Below are 22,159 nucleotides of genomic sequence, written 5' to 3'. Positions count from 1 at the left end.
AGTATTTAATGTCATAAATAAATAATAAAAATTAAAAAGGAAAATTTTGTTGCATAAGGTTTAGCTGAGTTCCACGTTGGTATTTAAATATATGGGGTTTGTATCTTTACAGTGAGGTTCATAAATTTATTACTGATGGGCTGTACCACATGGCCGATGTCATTCTTCAATTTGGTGAATTCAAATCCACACTGTGTATTTGAAACATCTCCCAATGATGACATTATCATTTTTAAGATCATCAGATGTTTTACGTTGGGAGGGACAATCTTGTGGGTGGCTGAATTTGTCCCCAATTTGGTTAGTATTAGAGAGAGAAAAGTAAACATCGTCAGTCGTCACGCTGTTAAAAAAAACTTCGACTGGGCGAAGGGAAAGTGGCGATGTTGTAGCTCATGTTCTGCTGCTGCACCACCTGCACCTCCATCATCCATCGACCATCGCATCTTGCAACTGTCGTCTTTATTTTTTTATTGGGTTATTATATTATATAGCTCTCGTTACCACTTACTTACCAACACGACAACACCAGTTCAAAGCCTCAAACGAAGATTCCTCCATCCAGTTTTCTACTACCACGTGTCACATTTTTGGCCTTGAAATATATCTGTGTCCACGTGGCGCAAAGTTGATGGGGCCTCCCTTGGAAAATATCCTCTACAGTTATCCCCAGCTTAACGAGCACGCGTCCATGAGGTGGGTCCAATGCCAAGCTCGGAAGGCGGGCGTATCACTCATCTCTATCATCCAGAGAAAATATCCAAACTGGTGACCCAGGGTGGGACACCTCAGCGTCTCAGCGTCAATCCTCAATCTCGCCCATCGCCAATCAAAACCAACTTTAAGATGTCATTACGCTCAGTAAAGAATGCTATAATTATTTTTGGACAAATTTATCCTCTCTCAATAAAAAGGCTGAAAAGATGATTGAATTTGAGAAGGAAAAAAAAAGAAAAAAAAAATAATAATAATAACAATAACCGACATATTTATAGCACATCATAAGAAAACTAATATTTGTATTGTGGCCGGTATATTTATAAATATAATAATTGTCCTCTGCGTTTTCTAAAGGAGAAAGAAAGGGGTAATTTTGGAATTATATTTAAAATAACCGACATTGTCAATTCATCCAGCCTTGCTTGTTCATTTATTTTGCGTAGGTCCCTTTGTTTTTTAATTTTTTATCTCAAGCCTGAAGGTTGACGCTTGACACAGAGGTATCAAGATATTTTTGCGGACTCCACGGCTCTGAATCAAAGTAATCGATCTTTGATTCTGAGGCGGTTTCTGCTGGAATCGGAACGAGCCATCGTTCTACCTTTTGATCTTGATCCTTAAATCTGTGCTAGTTCAGCGGTGTTTTTGATATTCTGCAAAGTGGTGGTGGTGAATTTTGCAGCACATGCAGCTCTAGGGGATGACGGCAGATTATTGTTTTGTTGTTATCCGGTTTGAGATTAGGGTTTAGGAAGAAATGGGTGAATTTACTGTAAGTAGTGAAGATGCAATGGAAGTGGTGTTGCAGGAGGAGGAAGGGGAGGGAGAGACACAGGAGGACAAGAAGAAGGACAGCTCTGCAACTATGGTTAAGTGGGAGGAAATTTTTCCTCGGATGTTTCTCAGAGTACTGTTGGTTGAAGCCGATGATTCGACTAGGCAGATTATCGCCGCACTTCTCCGAAAATGTAGTTACAGAGGTTAGTTTTCATTTGGTTTTACGTATTTTTCTTCTTTCCCTCCATACCTTTCAATTCTTATTTGGTTATTTCTTCTCCCCCTTTTGTTTGGCGATGGCTGGGTTCTAGTGGTTTGGAGACTAGAGCATGTGGTACAGGATTTCAGGCGGAAAGCTGAAATACTTTTTAATTATTCTTTATTTAATCCTTTTGGGGACTATATTTTTCGTTGAATTGCCCCTTTATTTTCCTTTTCATTTGGTTTCTAAAGCTTTGATCCATAGTTCTGGATGGAGGACCAAGAAGTGTATTCAATGGTCGTTGGATCTTTATATTTTCAAATCTATGTTCTTAGATATTATTTACAACACGGACGTGGTATGTAAACAAATTCATGGGAAGAGCCGTGCTTAGTGTGCAAGCTTGTAATACTTCTTCCATTTTCAACTCCTTTAACTTAATGGGCAAGTGGTCGTTTTTTTGAGATCGATGGTCTGTAGTGGTAAAGCTTTTCTCGTCCTATGCAGGGTTTAGCATTTGTGCTGAGTCACGTCTGACTTGGGTGAATCTGCTTGGTTTCGTGAGGTTCCAATATGAACTGCTTGTGTGAGCTACGTACCTTCATTGCAATCTTCATGTGTGGTAGCTACTCCGCTTAAAACTGGTAATGAAGTCGTCTTGGATATTGAGACTGGGCTTCACTCTTTGGTCCTAGTTGTTGATCTTAGACAATTAGATGTGGATGGGTTGTCGATACATTTTAGGTAGGAGTAGGTCGGATCATACCCACAAGCATTAAGGTTATAATCAATTTGTTAACCAGTTGACGTACAGGCTTTAACCCAGTGTACCTGTTCATCACCATTAATATGTCAAACGTTTTTCTGTTACTTAGGCGGAAGTAATAAGAAATGATTTAATCACACATAATTTAATGATGGGTTTATCACTCAAAATGGTGAAACAGGATCATGTAGCCAACCCCTTATAGTTGGGACAAGGCTTAGATGATTATGATAATGCCATTTGCAAGATTCTGTGATCTTCATTGTACAGGTCAATACCATGGTATTGACTGATGAAGAAAATTCCGTGGCAATAATGTTTTTGTTTTTGGTCTTGAGTCATACACTCATACATGCTACCTTTCTTTTTCTTTTTCCTCTTGAGATCTTGATGCTCCTTTCTGAGAGTTGTGATTAATATAGTTGGCTGTTAACTAGTCAATATGAGATTTGATCTCAGGAGCTGTTTGATAATGTCTGAAGTTGCTGAACTGAAAGACTCACTACTTTGTCTTTTAGCTGTTAAAATAATTAAGTAATAAATTTTTCAAGGAAATAGTGGTCTACCCAACTTCAGGTTCAGCCGTTAAGGAGTCCACAACCTCCTTAAAATCTAATTCACTGCAAGACAAAGTGATAAATTTTTCAGTTCAGCATATTCAGCTGTCATCAAACGGCCCTTCAGTCAATTAGAACCTGATAAGATAAAAGATCCCCTCAAAATAAACTCATTTCAATTCCAATGTTTGAATGAATGGGACTCAGGTCTGTCTGGACAAGTTGTTGGGTCTGCCTCCTCCATGCTTTCCTAGGTAGTTGGAAGACAGTTGCTTGTAGGTTGAACCTTGAAGCTGTTGAATTGATTCATTTAGGTGGCAGCCTATATAATGACAAGCCATCTAAAGATATAAGATTTGTGTTATTTTTCTTGGGGAACTACCAGGTACCAAGTCAACAACTATCTATGCAGTTAATTCTTTTTCCTTTTTTGTTAATCAACACTGCACTATTTTACCACAGGTTACTCAGGCATCAGTGAGGTTGATTGCAGACTGTTTTTTTTTTTTTTTCAGTAATTTGTCTTGATCCAATGGTCCTGTAATTTCTCCAGTTGCCAATTCAGGAGGTGAAGGTAGTAATTGGTCCAAGTCTGTCAAATCATGGGTGCATTGCAATGTTTTAAAAGGCATATGAAGCTTATGCCTTGAGGTTCACCTAGAGGTGAGGCTCAAGGTAAATGCCTCAAGGTTCAACCTTGAGGCTTGAAGCTTGAGCAGGTGTAAACAGCACAATTCCCAATCCCCATACAGTGGGATGCCCTATTAAGAAGATGCATTTCATAGTGTGTGTGTGTGTGTGTGTGTGTGTGTGTGTGTGTGACATTTAAAAAATTTTAATATTAATTCTAGGGTTTTTAGGAATGCATTTAGTTTCTTTAAAGCTCTTGATATTCTTACTGTCCTTGCCTATGTTATCATCCATTCTTTTACACTACTCTTCCTATATAAAGACGTACCCATCCTTACAATATTTATGTACTTTTAATCATATTAATTTCAGATTTTTTCTTAAAGAAATAGCAATTGTAGTAGTTTAAGTGTACAGATGCTTTATCAAGTGCTTCTTGTGGAACAATTTGACATTGCAATAACTGCAGGTTATAAAGCAGAGAAGTATTGATGTACCCATTCTTACAATACTTCTATACTTTTCATCATATTAATTTCATATTTTTTCTTAAAGAAATGGCAATTGTAGTAGTTTAAGTGTACAGATGCTTTATCATGTGCTTCTTGTGGAACAATTCGACATTGCAATAACTGTAGGTTATAGAGACAGAGAAGGATTGTTTCCTCATTCACTTTTGTCTTTTTATGTGGAAATTTCTGTCATAAATCTTATGGAGTTGTAACTTTTGTAACTTGATTCCTTTTCAGTATTGAATTTTCAAAGATGTGTTTATTTTTCCACATGTTACCTTCTCTGTCTCTCTTTCTCTCTTGATAATTCTGACTATCTGTTAAGATGCTTCTTAGTGTGTAAGATGGATCACACTCCTGGAACAGAAAATAATTCTTCTTCTTTATTATTGTGTTTTCACAGTTTCTGCAGTTCCAGATGGCTTAAAGGCATGGGAAGCACTGAAAGGGAGACCTCATAAGATAGATCTCATTTTGACAGAAGTTGAGCTGCCATTAATATCTGGATTTGCTCTTCTGACCTTAATAATGGAGCATGAGATCTGCAAAAATATTCCTGTTATAAGTATGATAAATTGAAGAGAAATCTTTTGGATAATATTCTTATTCAGTTTTAGTTTTGATCATTGTGAAACTCTTATTTAAATAACTTTGTATTTCTTTGTTGATTATGCAGTGATGTCCTCACATGATTCAATTAGCATGGTTTTTAAATGCATGTTGAGAGGTGCCGCTGACTTTCTCATCAAGCCTATCAGGAAGAACGAGCTAAGAAACTTGTGGCAGCATGTCTGGAGAAGACAGACTGTATGTCTTAAGCCTCGCATTTCTTGTTGGAAAATTTTCTGAAATTCCTGGTTGTTTCTAGGTTATTTTGGTGCCTAGAATTTCGGATTCAAACTGAATCTTGGCTTGTTTGTACTATCAGTCAACAGGTAGTGGACATGGTCATCAAGAAGGGAGACCTGTACAACAGAAAGTTGAAGCTATTTCTGAAAACAATGCTGCAAGTAATCATTCAAGCGATTATGTTGCTAGAACACAGAAAGATAAGCAGTGTAGTGAGAAAGAAAGTGATACTCAAGTAAGTGTTTTCCTGTATTCTAGTCATTGATAGTAAAGCATTTTTTCTGCTTCAATCAGTATCAGCCGACATCATATCTTTGGACGAAGGCATGTCTCTCTGCTCTGGCAGGGATGGGGAATAATTTGGATACCCAATTGAGTTCAGGGATGGGGGGTGAAATCCCCACCCAACCCAAACACGAATGTGTGTGTATTGAATTTTGAAAATAGTTCTGTATAATTATATTGCCACTCCATATATGTTCTTGACCCCACAAATTGGACCCTAGCCTCCTAAGTTCTGCCTCCCCCCATTTCCCACAACTGAAACTCTTCTTTCTGCTCCAGCTGTCCAGTGCACCCAAGTTGTAGTCTCCTTATCAGTTCAACCCAACTAGATGTTAGTTAAGTTCTAAACCAATTTAGATTTGTGATTTTTTTATTTCTTTTAAGTAAATTGGGGATTAAGGTTCATTTTTCTCCCAGATGGGGATTGCGAATGGGGATGGAGAGTATAGTCTCCACCCTGAACCTGCCCTGTTGCCATTCCTATGTAGTGGTGATTGTTCTGTAAACCTGTGGACACATCTGAGAGGTTATTTTAGGTTGTCCATCTGCTGTTGTAAATTGTAATTTGGTATTAATCATGAGAGGCACCAATTGATTGGGTATTTTGTTAGTAACAAGTATTATCTGAATTATTATGCTTGTGGATTGTTGGATTAATACCAAAGGATACAAGTGTTATAAAATAGTAAGTTCCAGGATATATGGTAATATGTTTGTTGTAAAAAAAGCTAAAGTATCCTTCCTTTTCAGTTATATCAGTTACATGAGGTTTTACATAGAGATTGCATGTTTTCCACGTGTTCTGCAGAGCTCTTGTACAAAGCCAGACAGACAAGCTGAGAATGCCTACATACAAAATATGCAGGATCGATTGCAGCCAAAACGTAGGAGTACTTCTCCTGTGAGTGACAGCCACATACAAAAACATGGAGGGTGCATTGATCAGAACTTGCTTGTTCATGAGAATAGAACAGAAGGTATGATGTGCTTTCTTGTTTTCATGGCCAAATATTGTTCTCCATTTGCTCAATCCTGTATCCTGTTGATTTTATTTGTAATTGGGCATTTGGGCATCTTGTAACTACTTATGTAGATAAATCAATTATATTGGGATCATGACTGCGACCTTAGAATGAAATTAATAAATTAAATATGTTATTTCCAGGAAAAGACCAGGATTATGTGAGAATGATTACCCATTCTGATGATGTTGCTCCAGAAACTCAAAATGAAGATGTTTATATCAATACCAAGACTCAGAGTGGCTACCATGAAAAGGTGCCTCTGAGAGAGGCAATTGACTTGATTGGAGCATTTGATAACCACCAAAGTTATGATAATACCTACAGGACAATTCAAGAAGTTGTTTCCTGTGATACAAAAATTAAATCTGGTTTAGATGATGATCAACTGGGCCCTACCCCACTATTGGAGCTTTCATTGAGAAGATCCTATACCATTGATCCTGAGAAACAAAGGACTGACATAAGGCATGCATTAAACCATTCAAATTTCTCAGCCTTTTCATGGTGAGTTTCTGTTTCATGTGTTTCATCCATTTTATTATGAAACATTACTTTTGAGCAATTGCAATGAAGCTAAATTGGCATTCTTCTTAGTGAATCATAGTTCTTCGTCAGTAGCCTTTTAGCCAAAGTTCTAAACTAAATTCTAATGCACGCACAGAGACAAGCTTTTTCTCCCAAAAGTCCAGATGGGCAAGTTTTTTTCCTATTATCTGTTATCCTGATAGACTTGTATTTTGTCTGTCATTTGCTTATGATGAATTACATACTTATTGGGAAATGCACATGGTAGTGCTGATTGCCTGATTGTGCCTGTTAGAAAAATGTGCAAACTGTAGTAGAATGCATTGGAGTAGGCGGCAAGGTAGTTCTGTCCACATACTCTAAAATTGCTTAAGGTGTAGTAGAATGCATTTAAGTTGTAACTCACTCTTAGTATAACTTTTTTTTTGGTAGTAAATATAAAAGAAAAATTATCAAGAGTAGAAAAAGATTATAATTAAAGGTGATAAGGAATCACCCATAAAAAAGAAAAAGAAAACCTGAACCTGATCTCCTCTTCTAAGCAACAGAGATAAGAATCCCAAGGCCCAAAAAGGAACAACAAAACACCCTATCCTGGCTACATCAGACCTCCAAAATACAGACGACAAAAGACTCAAACCCTTTAACTTCCAAAACCTTCTGCCTATCCACCTGACTCACCAAAACCAAACCTCCAAACCTGGATTAAGTACTAAACTCAAAGATCACGTCTTCAACTTAAAAATGTATCATTATCTCATACAATTACTGAACCTCTCCATGGGGCCTGTACAGAACATTCCAGTGTTCAGGTTTGGAGGTTTCCAATGTTCATTTCAGGCCTTATGAGTACATAACCAATCACAACTTAAAATTGTATCACTACAGTAGACAGGTCAAAATTGGTGGTATCTAGGGGAACTGGGTCAAGGATTTAAATTTCTCAATGTATCAGGGTATATTGGCCGATACGTATCGTATCGGGCCCCCTCCGATAGGCCCCTATACTTGGTGTTTTGGGGTCCCACCCATTTCAGGGGGTATACGGGTGGCCTTAAACCAATCCCCTGAACCAAGTTCGAAGAAAAAACTAAAAAAAAAAAAAAAAAGCTTCAATACAGTCTGATATGCCCCAGTCGGCGTATTGGACTGTAACGATATTTTGAACCTTGAACTGGGTAAATGTATGTGGTACTGGTTGTGGTGCTAAAGGAGGAACTGCTCCTTAAAATGTTGATTTTGGTGAGGTGGTGGTAGAGAAATAGGGGGAGGTCCACTATTGCTCAGACTCTCCTAAATGGACAATGTGTTGTGTTGAACATGCATCTGGGTCCAACAGTCCATGGCTTGAGGGCACTTAACATTTCCTTTCATCTCCTAGTTTATTTTACATAAATGAACAACTACTCTACAAGACGAATCCACATTTTGTATATAATGCTACTTATTAGTAACAAAAGAAACATTTTTTGGAGGTATATAATATTATAATTCTATAAAGAAATATTCGGGTAAAAGGAATATTCTATAAAACAGTTGTAAGGCCAACTATGTTGTATGGAGCAGATTGTTGGGCAGTTAAGAAACAACATCTCCAAAAAATGAGTGTCAGAAATGTGTATGCTTAGATGGATGAGTGATGAAGCTAGAAAGCATAGGGTAAAAAATAAAGTCATGTGAAGGAACCTAGAAGCGGCACCAATAGATAAAGTGAAAGGGAAAAAATGTGCAGAAGACCCTACAAAGCACCTGTTAGAAGAATGTGATCTGTTACAAGTTGACGGGCTTGGGTGGAAGTAGTAAAAAATGATTTGTGTGCACAGGGAAGGAAAATAGTATTCATCATTCGTAAAGAGTATGAAAATCCCTTTCATTGAGCCCCTCCATCTTGTAATAATGTGGCATTGGCGAAATCAGCTAAGAGAAATTTTGACCAGACTTGCATACCCTTCCACCTAAACAGTGAAACCAAAGTCCTGTTCTTGTAGAATATGATATTCAATATGAATAATATTTCTAAGGACATCTTGTCCTTTAACTTTTCTAATTGTAACTTAGATATTGGCCTAGATGAGAAACAGAAGCTGTTTTCTTGGAGTGCATGAATGCATGTGCATTCCTTCTCACATTTTCTTTTAATGTCTGTTAGCAATGCATACTTTAGAAGGAATAAATTTGAATTTCTGTTTAACTGCAAGCCTGACATCTACACAAGGCACATAGAACAATCCTCAAGGTGCATATTCAAAATTTGCTCAAGGAAAATAAAGCTAACGATGTTAATACTTAAACCTGGGTCATGCTAAATTTAGGGTTCTTTTCTGCAGGTATAATAACAGAGTTATGCAGCAATGTGTTCCATTATCGGCCAGTTGTGCTACTGAACAAAGTGAACGTTCAATTAACTCCGATAAACAGTTGTCAAGACAAGATAATGCAAAAACTTCTGATGCTTCTCAACAGAATGGTATCAGTTCGAATAATAATCATGAATCTATGACCTCTCTCGTTCGTCAGTCTGGCCCATCTGAAACAGTATTTCGATGCTCTCCACTAGGGGTTGTTCATATGCCAGTTTCAGTTAGGAGTATGACATTTGATGATTTACGTTCAAGCTATGGTGCTCTGATTCCACCTATATTTTATACACAATCAAGTCCAATTCCAGTATGGGGTCAAAGCAGCCCAGTCAACCAGCGGGAACTCACTGTGCCCCTGAACTCACCTCTGCATTCAAATCCTGAAACTTGCAATTCCAGACAAGGTTACCATCCACATAGTCAAAATGAAAATTATGCTAACAAACATAAAGTGCATGAGCTGGAGGAGCACAATATGGAATCTGCAGACCATCCAGGGGACGTTTCACCTGCAACTGGTAATGGTGCAAGTAGTAGTTTATGTAATGGTGCTGTTAGCCATCTTAACAGCAGTGGTTGTGGAAGCATTTGCAATGGAAGCAATGGGAATGTCACTCCAGCTGCTGCTGGTAGGACTACTACAGAGAGTGAGACTGATGAGTGCATCTTCATTCATGATGGGATTAGGGGAATAAATTCCCATCGCTCTACTGAAAGAGAAGCTGCTCTCACTAAGTTTCGGTTGAAGCGGAAAGAGAGATGCTATGAGAAAAAGGTATTCTGATCTATATTCTAATTATTGTTGCTGTTTATGTTATTCTTCCTATTTTTACTATTATTGCTGTTCCCTAATTAACTTACAAATGAGTCTAGTGCCATTAGTCTTTGTGTGTGAGACTGTGAGGCTAGAGCTTTAACACGTGGGAGGATAGCTTTTGATTACTGCTTGAATGCACTGCAAAGTATAGAATTGATCCAAACATATTGTTTTTGTTGTTGTCATCATCTTAGTAATAGTAATTGCAATAAGGAGATGAATCCTTAAACCTCCCCTTATTTTTACCTTAATCAATTCAACCATTAGCCTTGATGGAATGTGGGCAATGTTTGAAATACCCTTAAAACCAAGTTCAATTTAAGGAAGAATACCACCTCCCACATTCTGAACAGTAAAAACTGGTGAAGACTACACTATCTCCTTTGCTATTTTAGTAAGAGAATCTCCAGCAGAGTGTTCTCCTCTGGAAACTTTGTTTCTGGTAGTGGTATCACCACCTCCTCATGGAGTACATCTGTCTCTCTTTCTGCTCCTCAATTGGCTTATCGTAGTATTAAATGCCTTCCATGTTATGAGTTTGATTGTAGTTGGATAATTGGTCATTATAGAGAGTAATATCACATTGCTAACATTTTCTTTGCTGAAAATCAAAAGGAAAAGTCTTATCTAGAGAATTTTATATGTAGATTAAGATCATGGCTTTTCTTTTTAAAGTTACTTCTAGAAAGATTATGCCATTGTAGATGATTTGTAACAAGAGTCTTGTGCTGGATTTCCTGTTTTTGGAGAAAACAAGGATCTATTGGAGCTAGGGTTGAAAGTTGAATTGCAAGAGTTGAAGCTTCCAATCACATTTGGCTTGGGCCTATCCAAAATTTAACAAATGCTCAACCCAACCTAACCCAAGTTACACCCCTAATTAGAGTAGGCCCATCTAAGATGGTTTGTAATATTTAGGCCTATGGAAATAAAATTTATAGAATGTTAGATTCTTGTTTGTCATTCCTCCATCAAGAGGCCGAAAATCCAATGCAATTATATTTTGTTGGGAGGTGCTGTTATGGCTGTTCCAAAATGACATTTAGGTTACTGATTTGCTTCTTGGAAGTAATAACTTGTTAAGCCAATAGTCTGCGGTACACAAAGAAACATCATTGCCTGTACACCCACCAGATCAAGAATGTGGTTTTCTGGGACATTTCATCTTGTCATTTCCCACTTTCTTGAAATTGAAGTCAATATACATTCAGAGAGAGATTTCCCAGCATCTATGGCCTGTCTTTGAATAAAAACAAAACCATTTCTCAATGTTTAAAGCCTGAAACCTTGGGACTAGGATGAGATTTGGGTTATGAAGAGGGCTTAGGGATTATAAATCAAGCAAGGTTTTGCAACTCATCTCCCTCCTAGAAGGCATTTATTTGGATCTGTCCAAACCTGATGGTAGAATTTGGGTTACTTGGTCATCTGGTATATTCCTTTGTGCTTCTTTCTTCCATTCTTTGCTTCCTACAGCCTCTCTCCCTAGGGCTTTCTTGGTTAGAGCCATTTGGCTTGGTTCTACTCCACAAAAGTTCAGGATGTTCTGTTGGGAGGTTTACCATCAGAACATACATACATGTGATCCTACGGAAGAGAATACCAATTGATGTTTGTTTCCTGATATTTGTTTCTTATGCATGGCAAGTGGTAAAACTACTTTCGACCTACTGATCTCCTACCCTTTCACTTTTGGCATTTAGGAGGAATTTTTTTCTTGACCTTTTTGGACATAGGTGGTCTTCTCCAAGGGATACAGAGAGTCTGTTCAAACACAGTTTCTACTTTCTACGATCACAAGGTGGACTAGAGTGGCTGTACTATGGTCATTTTGGGAAGAAAAAGGAAATCTCAAATTCTCAAGGTGGAAAATCACTAAAAAAGAAGCATTGGTGGAAAACATAACGATTCAAGTGACAAAAAATAAATCGAAGTAACTACCCTGTTGAAGCATTTCTCTATGATGACATAACTAGAGGATGGAAACAGATTGCAGACTCATCTTCAAGCAACAGTGCACTATGTTGTTTGTCTCCACTGCCATTAGATTTAGATTGGTTAAAACTTAATTTTGATGGATATAGCATGGGTGATGCAGGGCAATCAGGTGTAGGGGAATTTTCAGGAATTATGAGGGGAGCACTTTTGATCATTTACTCAGGCTCTATATATGCCAAGGAAACTCAATAAAGGCAGAGTTAATGGCATTATTATATGGACTGAAATTAGGGAGAACTTGTAACTACACTGATCTGATTGTGGAAGGAGATTCGAAAACTGTTGGATGGCTAACATATCACAATCCTGGTTCATGGTGTTACATAGGCAGAATATAGGCGGTGATGACCTTGAGCTTCCCATTCTCCATGGGTTCAGTTTGCCATGCTTTGTCGAGGTTCACTTTAATGTGGATTAAAGTTTTCATCAAAATCACAGTTTTGAGCTGTGTTGGTCATCTTTGGGGAGATTGGGGAGACCGGAACTGTCCACCACTTAATATCCTTCTGTTTCCATTACTATTGTTGTGCAAGTTGACAGCAGTGTTTTAAAGGCATGCCTGCGCCTCACCTGAACCAAGCAATGTTTTAAAAGGTGTGCTTACTTCTTAGGTGTAAAGGCATGAACATTGCCTGAACCCAGGCACAGCCCCTTTCAAAAGCTATGTGCCTGATGCACCTAGGTGTGCAGTTGGTGTGCCTTGTGCCTTAGCCTAGGTGCTTGCTTTTTTTAACTTTTAAAACAAACGAAAGTAAATATCTTTTAAATACCTAAAGCCTTAATTCTTGCAAATAGGATCTCAAATGGCAAAAGTTCCACTAAAGAAGCAACAATAATACAACTAATGTATAATCCCTAAGCTGAAAATAGAATGAGCTGTGACTAAAACCCAAAACCTCTACATGGACATTTTTGAGCTTACCTCGAAGGGGTATTTACAGAGGGAGGTTCGATCCCTAGGATTAGGAATGCAAGATGTTTAATGTTACACCTAGCAACTTGAACTAATGTAACTAGGAGATAAATAAACATATTGAAAGTTTACTTGTCTGAATTGTTGAGTGCTTGAATCCTTTTGGTCTGATCAATGTATTTGCTTTCACTTTCATTTTTCATATCAAATATGTTTTATATGTTATCCTTGTATATTTTACTTTGAGTCAATAGGTCTTTCAGAATATTTAATTTATTTGAAAATTTTAGGTTTATTTGTTTATGAATTATTGTTATTTGTTATATTTCCTTTATATTTTTTTTCAAAAATCTGCACCTTGCTTCAAAAAGGTGCTAACCTTTCCTTGAGAGGTATTAGAAGGCTCTCGTGCTTTGTGCTTTTAAAATACTGTGATGGGGATTTTGGCATTTTCTTTGTCATTTTTGTAGGCCTGGAAGCCTGGGTCCATGCCCGGCCAGGCATGGCTCATGATCACTCATACTTCCCATGCTCAAGTCGAGAAAGGGAACTTTTGGTTCTTTAATTATTAAGGTCACGTGTGATTGAATGCAGTTTATGATTTTGTCCTGCCACATCAACCGACAGTGAAGGTCATGGCCAACCTTTGGTGATGGTGTAATGATCATCATCATTGTTATCAACAACAATAATTGATATTTGTTGCATGATCCTCCATCAATGATATACCATTGTTCATGTGGTTTGACTATTGGTAAATTTAGTCTCCAGCCTACAATGGATGGGGATATCTCAAAGGGCGTTGGAATCACTGCATATTCTGTATTCACCTTTTCTCTATCTTGTTAACTTGTACAATGGATTGCATCAATCAAATGGTCCTGTTTATATTGGCTGTGCTGTAGCACTGTATGCAATAAACTAACTATATAAGAGCTGGTTGCTTAGTTTTCTTATTTGGAACATCAGCTCATCTAGGTCTAATTTGTTTGCATAATTTTTGTATCATGGATTTTTCTACACAGGTTCGGTATCAGAGCAGGAAGAAACTTGCGGAGCAGCGTCCCCGAGTGAAGGGACAATTTGTTCGCCAAATGCCCATGCAACCTTCCATCTGCTGATTTTGTTCCTTTAGTTGATTCGTTTTTGAGAGTGGACGAGATCTTTCCACCCCGTCGGGTGGGGGGGGGGGTGTTTGGAGCCATCCCTGAATGTGATGTGGATGGACCACTGTTGCGGAATTTCTCAGATTATGTAGTTTAGATTATATGCACCTTTTGTTTTGTTGACAGTTGTGCAAGTAGAAAGATGGTGAGGATAGGAGTAGTGAAGATGCCTGTGAGTATCTTGTTTGGAATGCAGTCTTTTATTTTATAGACTGTAAATAGTATTGTAACTAGTCACAGCTCACGGGTGCTTTTCTCTGTCTCTAGTGTTTTTTTTCCCATATTTTTTCTTGTAGGTCAGTTCTTGTAGTATTATGTGTATATCGGTGGATAATTCGACTCCTAAGCTTGCAACTTGCTTTCTTGTAAATGCATTGATGCTTGGATAGGGATTGTTGTTCTCATGAATTCATGCTTCCACATTACAGCTTGGTGCTAGAAAGAGGCTTTATGTTTTTTCAAGAACAACTATTCAACTGATTTCAGAGCTCTGCAAGTGGGCATTAGTTTGTTTGGATTTTGAGAGGGTGGATGTTGGTCAATGGGATTTTGGTTTCCATCTATCAAGATACCCGTGTTCATTTTTCAGATTTATGTGGGGTCTATGGATTCCTGAGAATCATTTATCTGGGTAAGTGAGTGAATAATTAATGAATAGTTTTATTTACTTGAAATATAAAAGAAATGGGTAAGAGTCATGGGCAAGTGAAGTAACTTCTGGAAAAGCAAATGGGGCTTAAAAGGGTTCTTTGAAGGGTGCAAGTATTGAGAATGAACTTCAGATGGATGTTGACAATTTGCAGTCCAAGTGAAGCAAAGGAAATTCCAAAGCTTTCCACATGATAAAAGTCAAAGTGCTTGTCAGTCCCTTGAGTTCCTGTTATGAGTAAACATCCAACGGGGTGATTGCGTGGATTTACTCAATTACAACCCACCATGTGTAAAAGGCGTGGAAAGTCGACTATAAATCTTTCATGCCAACTCTGACGGTCAACCTCATTTATCCATATGTCGGTGAAAGGTGTTGCTTTTTCCATTCTCTTTTCCTTTCCTTATCCCTCCGATAAAAAAAAAAAAGCCCAGCCCAGCCCAGCCCAGTCCAACCTTCCATTCTTTTCATTATTTTTTTTTTTTTTTGAAGTTTTATGGCTTTCTGGTTTTTATTTTTCTTCTCATCAAGTCCAAGATCCATCGACCATCAATCATAAACCGTGTTTATTGAAAAATAGGGGGCGGCCCGGTAGTCTTTCCATGTAGACACGAACGAGAGTCGAGTGGCCTACTCAACTCAAGTTCGTTTCACTTGGCTTGATTGGGCAGACACGATTTCGTTGATCATTCCAACAAAGATGCTGTCATATATTTATTTTATTTTCAATTGGACTTGCTTTTGGTTAAAATGATATCCAAAAATCCGAGAAAGGAATTTAACCGTGACAGATCGGATTTTACTTCATCGCTGGTTTTGGTAGAATATTTTACGTGGATGCAAATAAGAATGATTTTAAGCTCAGATTGCATAGTTTAAGCTCAATCCATTTGTACTTTTGTAGCCTTACCCTTAGCAATCAGAAGCAAGATATAAAAGGTCCCAAGTCCCAACTCTACGTCTTTAATTTTAGAGTTGAAGATGTTTGAGACCCACCTCCGCTCCACCCCCGCACCTCTCGAATTTCGATGTGTAATTTTGCTCCAACGTCCCGCAATCGTTTACTCTAATTTTGTTATTTAATTAATGTAGTAGGATTTATTATATGTACTAATCAGCATCTTAATGACTTGTTGAAACTTGAAAGACCAATTATTTTTCCGATTTTTTTTAAGCCACTGGGGGCCCACTTGGATTCTAGATCAATATTGTTTATTCCACTTTCCTAAATTCCAAGTTTTGAACGCTCATGTACCGAAGACTGTGAGTCTCTTAATAAATGCCACACAGACAGCCCCCAGGCGCACAGCAAAGCCTCGGAGTCGGAGATCCACCTAGGTGCTGGGCCTCCCGCCTCTGACTTGAGTCCATATGTGATACGTGGTGGTAGTTCATCATCTCCATGCACCACGATCTGTAGTAAGTTAAAAAAAAAGTCTGATCTCTCTGTGTCAGCGTCAATGGTGACAACCTCAAATTCGTTGATTAGATAGACTCGTGGACTATTTCATCGTTCACTTCTACTCCTGCTAAGTAAGTTGTAGCACTACATCTACATGATACACGTGCTGCCGTGCAGTGCAATAATAAGATTTGAAAGGAGAGGAAAAGCTATTTGTAATTGTGTAGTGGTGAGCGAATCGAGTCTTCACACCCCCCACCCGTCCGGTTCCATGCTTCCATTGGTGAGGAACCAATCCATCAGTGCCGAGTGCGTGAGAATATAGCATCTTTAATAAGGGTTTTATTAGGTTAATAAAAAAGGCTAAACAAACACAGACACACAATGGGAATCCAACGTACGCCACTGGTTTGGAATTCTTCATGGACCCACCTACAACTACATGTACTGACAGCAATTTGGGGCCCACCCATATGAAATGACACAATTGTAATATATACGGTGTATCTGTAGTAATAAATGCATGGAAGGTCGCTTCAATACCTAAATCTAATAGGATATGGGGCGCACCAAAAACTCAAAAAGAAAGGCAACAAATCAGAGTATCAGACAAGACATATAAGAAAAAGAAAAAAAGAAAACACAAAAGATAAAAAAAAAAAGAAGGTCCATCGTCCACTGATTCAATATTTCGTACAAAATAATTATATTATACGAATTCACAAAAAGAAAAGCACTTTAGTGGTAGAAGATTTGAAGCAGCAGCAGCAGTGGGCGGCAGCTAGCATCCGCAGAAGAAGACGACCCAATTCTCCCACTCCACTTTTATTCCAACTGTCACTGAGATTCCTTTTAAGGCTTCAACTTTTCCTCGCTCATTCGCCACGATCACCACAGATCCACTCTTCTAAGTTTTCTTTTTCCCACGAACCACCTTTTTACTCCCCTGTCGATCTCTGGCAGGTGGCAGGTGCGCGCTAGCTATATAAACCTTTGGAGTCTCCCAACGTAGCCGAAGAGAAGAAACCGGAAAAAGAGACCCCGGCCGGTAAGATGACCGAAGGTGGGTCTAAAGGCGGGGGAATGGTTTCTCGTTACGCACCCAGCGACGCCCGTCGCTTTGCCTGCACGTTCATAGTGGTATTATTAATTTTAGCCGGTGTAACCGCTCTTATAGTATGGCTTGTATATCGTCCTCACGAGCCTCATTTCACGGTCGTAGGCGCCGCAATATACGATCTTAACATGACGTCCTCGACGATCATGTCCACCACCATGCAGTTCACGATCGTGACTCGGAATCCAAACAAGCGAGTTTCCATATACTATGACCGGCTCTCGGCGTACGTGTCGTACAGGAACCAGGCAATAACACCGCCGGCCATGTTGCCACCGCTGTTCCAAGAGACGCGCAGCACGGTGGCCTTGTCGCCGATGATGGGAGGTCCAGTGGTGCCGGTATCAATGGAGGTTGCGAATGGGTTGGTGATGGACGAGGCATACGGGGTGGTTCCCTTAAGGCTGGTGGTGTTGGGGAGGTTGAGATGGAAAGCTGGAGCATTTAAGAGTGGTCAGTATGGGATATACGTTAAATGTGACATGTTGGTGGGCTTGAAGAAGGGTTTTGTAGGTCAGGTGCCTTTGCTTGGATCCCCAGATTGTAATGTTGATATATAACTAACTAGACACTTCTTCTTCATCTTTCCTTTTCTTCTTTTTTTTTTAATTGGTTAATTAGCTTTTTTTTTTTTTTCTCTCTGTTTGTCTGTTTTCTACTTTGCATGTACAATGGTGTATCATCACTTGCCACACCGGCGACGGCGACGGTGACGGTGGTCTTCTGCTTAGAGAGTAGGAGATGAGTTATTGTGTGGTTGAGCTATCCTCGTTCCTCGAGTAAGGAGGATATAATGAATAAAGGAAATAATCTATATACTTGTTATTTTGAGTTGTAAATTACCAGCAAGAAAAAGAAGATATATATATATATATATTCTGAGTGGCAACACCACCACTAGCACCGACACTCTTGATAGTGAGTGGTCATTGCTAACTCTGGTCCGTCTCGATTCTAGCTTTTTTTTTTATCTTCCGTTTCATTTAGGAGTGATTAAATTCGTGGAACAAGTTAACAGTATTTTGTTGTGGTTACTTCGCCAACAAGTACTGATTTTTGGGTTTTTCTCTTAATTTACTATACCTCGTCACTTAATGAGTATTCGCCATTCAGTAGACTGTAGAGGCTTGGCTCGGATCGGATCTTATTACGACGAAATTTGCCCCCACGGCCCTATCCCTCTCCGGTGTATTGGATACGCTTGGCTCGGTAGCGTCGTTTGCCTGAAATGAAATCTATTACACTTTTTATTTTTTGTCCTTGTTCTTGTAGTTATCCAACACTTCCCATTTAGGTGTGGCACTGGGCCACTGGCAGGTGTCTCACTACGTGTGCGGTCTCGATGTCTCATACATATATAATCGTACACACGTGAGTGCAGGAAAGTTCAACTGATCTGAGTCGTACACGTGTCAAGGTCTCAATATAAGACAAAGTCGAGATGCTGAGTGCAATGCCAACTTGCCTTCTTCACCTTGACCTTGAGGTTCACGACGATGGAAGTAACCAATCCCAAATTAATTACCAACTTCCCTAATTGAAATTGAAAGTTAGTAAGTTACAATACCGACCTTATTCCTTCATATATAAAGAACTAGAAAAGGAAAAGGAGGATGCTTCATGCTTGATTTCTCACCGGCAAATTTGAAACTTGGCTTCAATTGCATGGTTAGTGAATTAATTAAATAATATTTATAAAGGCAATGAATGAAGAAGATTGAAGACCCGACCGTAGAATCAAATCTCATCGAATCGAAACTTGAGGTTCTGGAATGTGATTGACGGGGGGTTGGGTTGGGTATCTGATTCGACTCGGTATTTTTTGGTAGTTGCTTTCCTAGCTACCTCCTATCGGTATCGGTATATGATGCAGTCATGCAGATGCCTCAGAAGTCAGAATATTATATTAGGCGCTCTACTACTCTGCTCTACACTCAAATTAAAGTTCTCTCTTTCTCGCTCGCTGAAGTCCTTATCTTGTATGTAGTGGATGCTTATTCTAATTTATCTTGTCAAGGACAGGGAAAGTGTGGAACGAATTAAGTAAAGAAAGAAGATCTAAAGTACATAAGTCACTGCCCCACTCCTTGTTTCCTTTGGCTTTGGCGAAATAATTACACATTATTTCGCTTCGCTCCATTGAGGCATTGATCAGTGCCGCGCCCTAATAAAGCTAGAAGATAGACATTAATTATTATAGGGTAAACGAATTTGACATGGTGTACGTATCCACCCCATTCATTAATATTCACTTCCTGATCATCTAGCTACTTTCTCCTTTGACCTCACCCTCTGCCAAACAATTATCCTGGGTCCCTGAGGGAAAAAGAGAACTAGATAGGTTTTCACATCTTCTGGCTGTCTCCGTTTTTATAAGAAACCGGCTCAATGAGGCTGAGCTTGCTTGATTCATCTTGATGAGGCTGTCTCCATTTTTTATAAGAAACTGACTCAATGAGGCTGTCTCCATTTTGCTTTTATGTTCTTGAAGATAGGGATGCAAGTTGGACCCATTTTGATCGGGTTGAAGTCAACCTTGACCCAACCCGAGGTTCCAAACCCCCCCAATCCTAACCTTAACCCACCCTAATCAACCGAGCCCAAATTCCCACCACCTTAACTCAATCCAACCGCACCCAACCTCTCATAGAATCTCTCAAATTGTTTGTCTTTGGTTAGCTAGAAGATTTAAACTAAACTTCTATGACCATATATTGATAACATTTTTATTGTATTTGCTTGTTTGATGTTTTTAATTTTTTTTATCAGTTATTTTAGTACAAAAATGAAATAAAGAATGTTTCCAATTATCAGAATTGATAAATCTTCTACTGAAAATCTAAAATCATAAAATCAGCAATAATAGAACATAAAATTATGAAATAAAAATCACTAATAACAAATTGCCATTAGGTTTAGGGCTAAAGAGTAAAGACAAATGGACTATCTAACTTAATTTGTAAAAGTCAACCCTAACTCTAACTTAATCATAAAATCAGCAATAATAGAACATAAAACCCGAAGTGATCAAGTCAGGTTTGTAAAAGTCAACCCTAACTCTAACTTAATCATCAACCCAATTCAAAACAGTCCAACCAAACCAAACCAAACCGACCTAATGTATTTGGTTTGGATTAACCAGGCCCAATTGTAGTACACTACTTGACATGGTAGAGGTTAAAAGATACTTTGTCGAGATGTAATAAGAAGAATAAGTACTCACTTTTGGATGAATTTTGTCTTTGTTCAGGAATTTTTTTCTAGTGGGGCCTACAATCTAAAGACTCCATAAATGTCAATTTTTATTTTTTATTTTTTTTATCATAACTATCCTAATTGTGGTTCGAAGAGGCCTTTGTGGCTTTGTGTTCATTTAGGAGGGCTTTCATGCAATGACTTCTAAAACCCACAAAGTCAAGACTCCCTATTCAATAAAATCCAAAAAGTCGAAAATGGGTTTACATGGGCCCAAAAATCAATTTACCAATGAAGCTATGTAGTTCATAACTTATCGGAAGCAGCTCTATGCAGTTCAATCACTGCAGAAACCCTCTCCAACGAATTTTTTATATATGCAGTGTAAGAGTCAATTAAATTAGCCTAAAGATAAAATGCCTAAATTGACACCACACTCATATTTTCATTTAACTTTACTAGGATTAGGGAAAGTAGGCTGAAAAGCCTGAAATAATACTAGCTCCCCACCTCTTGCTTTGTTTTATTATACTTGAGCTTATATGCATGCAGTTTACAATAAAGTTCAAAGTATCAACACATATCGACCCGTATTGGCTGATACTTATTGTACCGATGGCTTCTCGATACACCCCTACAGGGGTTTTATTGGGTCAGACCATGATTCAGAGGGTAGCTAGGACTTAAACCGACCCCTCTGAATCGGTTTAAAAAAAAATAAAACATAAAAAAAGTATCGATACAGGCTGACCGACGTATCAGCCTGTATTGATACTTTGAACCTTGGTTTACAACAAGAACTCTAAGATCTTAGAATAAAACAAAGTATATCCAAGGTGACAATTAATTTTGATGGTGTTAACATCATTTGGATTGGCATGGATTGTTTTAGAATTTTTTGTGCATTATTTAAATTTTCAAGATCAATTGAAATCTTGGTTGGGCTTGGATTTTTGTCTTCGGGTTGGGCTTGATTATTCTAATTTTTTGAGCTAGGCCTAACTTAGAATAGCTCAAACCTAGACCTAATCTAACTAGTTTTTTGTCTAACCATGGCCCAACCCAAATTGGCCTGACTTTAAATATAAAGATCAAAATTTCGATATGATACACTCTGTATCAAATATATCATATCATATCTTTTAGGTTCCAAAATACCTATTTACAAGTGTTTTGAGAATCCTTTTTTTAATATATATAAACTTACAAAAATATTTAAAAAAAAACTAAAAAATATATAAAAGTGCATGGTTTTTAGTACCCATACACCTCTGCTGATACACATAGGTGTATCGATACTTTGAATCTTGTTTACATATATACACATATTGAAAATAAACAATGAAATCATGGAAGGTTTTGAATACCTTGGGCTCAATAAGCCTGCCTGAGGGGCTCGGATGTGCTACCCACAAGTTGTTCCCAATCTTTACCCACGTAACATTACAGTTGCATATTCGGAATATCTCCCTTGTCATTCATGAAAAGATGTTCTGAATCCATGGTGGTGGTGCTCTGTGGGTAAGTATGTGGGAACAATTTGTGGATAGCAGTTCCTGAGTACTGCCTGAGCCCAACTGACCAATCTAAGACCAGCCTGAGTGTAAAATTTTAATTTAGAGTGGATTGGATTGGATAGATTGGGATTGACCCTTGGGCTTGTCTCCAGCTCTGGTCGGGCTTGGGCCTGGTTT

The 22,159-nt window shown here is 38.4% G+C and overlaps 2 protein-coding genes across 2 annotated transcripts; both read left to right on the top strand.

Moving 5' to 3' along the window:
* Positions 1–1,183: 1,183 nt before the first annotated feature.
* Positions 1,184–14,510, top strand: PRR5 (two-component response regulator-like protein). The gene is made up of 8 exons (XM_088981116.1): positions 1,184–1,700; positions 4,568–4,729; positions 4,841–4,971; positions 5,093–5,248; positions 6,107–6,275; positions 6,464–6,827; positions 9,176–9,983; positions 13,962–14,510. Exons 1-8 carry the CDS (start codon positions 1,478–1,480, stop codon positions 14,055–14,057), a joined length of 2,109 nt encoding a protein of 702 aa, XP_088837242.1. The 5' UTR covers positions 1,184–1,477; the 3' UTR covers positions 14,058–14,510.
* A 2,148-nt stretch (positions 14,511–16,658) lies between these two features.
* Positions 16,659–18,095, top strand: LOC148864292 (Late embryogenesis abundant (LEA) hydroxyproline-rich glycoprotein family). The gene has a single exon (XM_088981115.1). It carries the CDS (start codon positions 17,207–17,209, stop codon positions 17,828–17,830), a length of 624 nt encoding a protein of 207 aa, XP_088837241.1. The 5' UTR covers positions 16,659–17,206; the 3' UTR covers positions 17,831–18,095.
* The last annotated feature ends 4,064 nt before the right edge of the window (positions 18,096–22,159 follow it).

The sequence above is a fragment of the Nelumbo lutea genome, chromosome 3 (assembly GCF_056320005.1).
Source record: "Nelumbo lutea isolate HS-2025 chromosome 3, American lotus-T2T, whole genome shotgun sequence".
Classification (NCBI taxonomy): Eukaryota; Viridiplantae; Streptophyta; class Magnoliopsida; order Proteales; family Nelumbonaceae; genus Nelumbo; species Nelumbo lutea.
This window is presented reverse-complemented; position numbering and strand designations above follow the sequence as displayed.